Source organism: Cervus elaphus, chromosome 9, assembly GCF_910594005.1.
Source record: "Cervus elaphus chromosome 9, mCerEla1.1, whole genome shotgun sequence".
Classification (NCBI taxonomy): domain Eukaryota; kingdom Metazoa; phylum Chordata; class Mammalia; order Artiodactyla; family Cervidae; genus Cervus; species Cervus elaphus.
Window position 1 is genome coordinate 43766597 of NC_057823.1, and position 2562 is coordinate 43769158.

The window sequence follows — 2562 nt, forward strand, 5'->3', positions numbered from 1 at the left end:
TGTATCATAATTCTGTTTTATATTTTTTCATAATATAAATGAGCCAATATAATAAGACCTGTCCAGTCTCTGGTTTAAAATGACATTGTGGGAAAATGGTCATATGTTATTTCCAAAATGGTCTCTATATTATTAGAGAGAGAGAGAGAATGCTTCATGTTTTAAGGAAACATATATTATGAACCTGTTTTACCCAGAGGGTTAGATGGATCAAGTTTCAAGATAACTCAAGAGTACAGGTAAAATTTATTTTAGATTTTAGAGATAAGCAGAGATTTACCAAATAGATCAGTATTCCAGGGTGAAATAATTTGTGTATGAAATTTGATGGCATAGTGGAGGAAGAGCAAAGAGTTTTCTCTAGATAGAACATAGAATCTTGGACTTCATGAGAAGAATGTTTGGAAAAAGTGAAACACTATTGTGACTCGAGAATGTTAACTTTTTATAGAGTTCTGTGTCTTTTACTATCTCTTACAGCACTGAATAAGAAAATTGCACTTAGAACAAATAATCCGTAAACTAAAACCAACCCATTAAAATTATGCCTACAGCTCATACCCTTTATGAACTAAAAGCATTTCCCATTACCAGTGTCCTCATGGCCCCTTTCACATCTTTGTTTCTCAAAGTATAGATAATGGGGTTTAAAAGTGGGGTGACTATGGTATAGAAAAGGGAGACAAACTTTCCCTGGTTTTTGGAGCTACTTTTAGCTGGCTGAAGGTACATGAAAATGATGGTCCCATAGAAAATGATGACCACAAGCAAGTGGGAGGAGCAAGTCCCAAAGGCCTTGCTACGCCCTGCTGTTGATTTAATCCTCAACACAGCTCGCGTTATAAAGCCATAGGAGACTAAGATGAGTGACACAGGGACAATTAGAAAGATTACACTGGCCACGAATAGTTCTACTTCATTGAAAGTTGTGTCCACACAAGCCAGTTTTATGAGCACTGGCACCTCACAAAAAATATGGTCCAATTTGTGATGACCACAAAGAGGCAGCTGCACAGTAAGGGAGCACTGAATAAGGGAGGTGATGAGGCCACTGAGCCAAGCTATGCTGGCCAGGGATGCACAAAGCTGAGGATGCATAACGGTCGTGTAGTACAGAGGCCGGCAGACAGCAGCATAGCGATCATAAGCCATGACCGCTAGGAGAATACACTCAGAGGAGCCCAACCCAGTGGCTACATAGAGCTGGGCCACACATCCGCCATAGCTCATGTTCTTGTCTTTCTTATTCATGGTAACCAACAACTGTGGGGCAACACTGGTGGTGAAGCAGATGTCTACACAAGAGAGGTTGCTAAGGAAAAAGTACATTGGAGTGTGGAGTTTGGGGTCCAAGTAAGAAACCAAAATGATGGCGGTGTTTCCCAGTAGGTTTAAGACGTAGAAGAGCAAAATTATAACAAAAAGTATTCTCTCTAGTTGGGGCTGATCAGAAAATCCCAGAAGAAGAAACCCTTTTTCAGAGCTGCTGTTGCTTTCCTCCATTATCTTGCAGACTTTAATTCATAAAAGGGTTTATACTCTGGAGATAGAAAGTGAGGAGGTGAATATTAGTAAACGGTGATTGTTTCCAATATAATTATTTTTCTCTTACAACATTCAACCATGTTGTGGAAGAATGATAGCAGTTTCCTCAATGTATATCTTTAACAGAAAATACCTCTCCCCATGTTTCCTTGAAGCAGATTCCACTCTAATAGAAGGAACTCTAACACAGACACCGTCACAATCCCTGATTCTTTTCATTCTTAATCCAAAAGTGTATCATCTGCTTTACATTCTTCATCTAGCAAAGACATCTCTGTAAATTTAGTAATGTGCATTTGTGAGACTCTATTCTAACAATAGTGGTTGCAGACTCCTAGAAGAGTCTGCTATTGTTTTCTAAAAAAATTATCCAATGGAAGACAAATATGGAGAAGACATTGGGAAAAATAGCAGTTATATGTGGAGAGAATATAGGCTAGATGCAAGTGATGACATATCCCAGGCATGGAAAGAAGCTTGAACCAATGTGGCTGAGAAGGGAACTCCTAAAGAGGTGAGGTGAGTGGTCTTTAGAAGAGAGGAAAGAGACTAGATGGGAATAACAATAGCATCACCATGATGCCCACTAATTGGTTTGGACACTGGCATTGACTTAACACAGAGTTTGAGCTGCAGACATTTTTAACTAAATACCCAGTTAGCATCTTTCACACACACATTATCTCATGGTTTCTTCTTCATTTCCCACCTCCTTCTCTTCAATTATCTCCTTTCCAATAATTTTTAACATTTTTTGATTATTGTAGAGTAGCTTGCAAGTATTTAGAGATGAGTTAGAGAAGTAGTTTATCTTGTCCCTCTCCTTTATAGGTATTTCTACTTAAAATTTTCATACCTTTTTCTATTAAAATCCAATAGTTGAAAAACTATTTTTGAAATAATTTAATGCTGTTTATATTCACCTAATTGTTTATTATTTCACTTAAAAATGTACTTTGAACACATTACATTTTAGTATATAATACTTGAATAACAAAAACTAATTTTTAAAATAAT

At 37.2% G+C, this 2562-nt stretch overlaps 1 protein-coding gene across 1 annotated transcript; it reads right to left on the reverse strand.

The window, feature by feature from the left end:
* Nucleotides 1–564: 564 nt before the first annotated feature.
* On the reverse strand, nucleotides 565–1503 carry LOC122700963 (olfactory receptor 2G6). The gene has a single exon (XM_043913986.1). The coding sequence runs from the start codon at nucleotides 1501–1503 to the stop codon at nucleotides 565–567; it is 939 nt and encodes a 312-aa protein (XP_043769921.1).
* Nucleotides 1504–2562: the final 1059 nt, after the last annotated feature.

Bases quoted from the DNA above. Each gene is read 5' to 3' on its own strand.
- LOC122700963 (XM_043913986.1), bottom strand. From the start codon at position 1,503: ATGGAGGAAAGCAACAGCAGCTCTGAAAAAGGGTTTCTTCTTCTGGGA.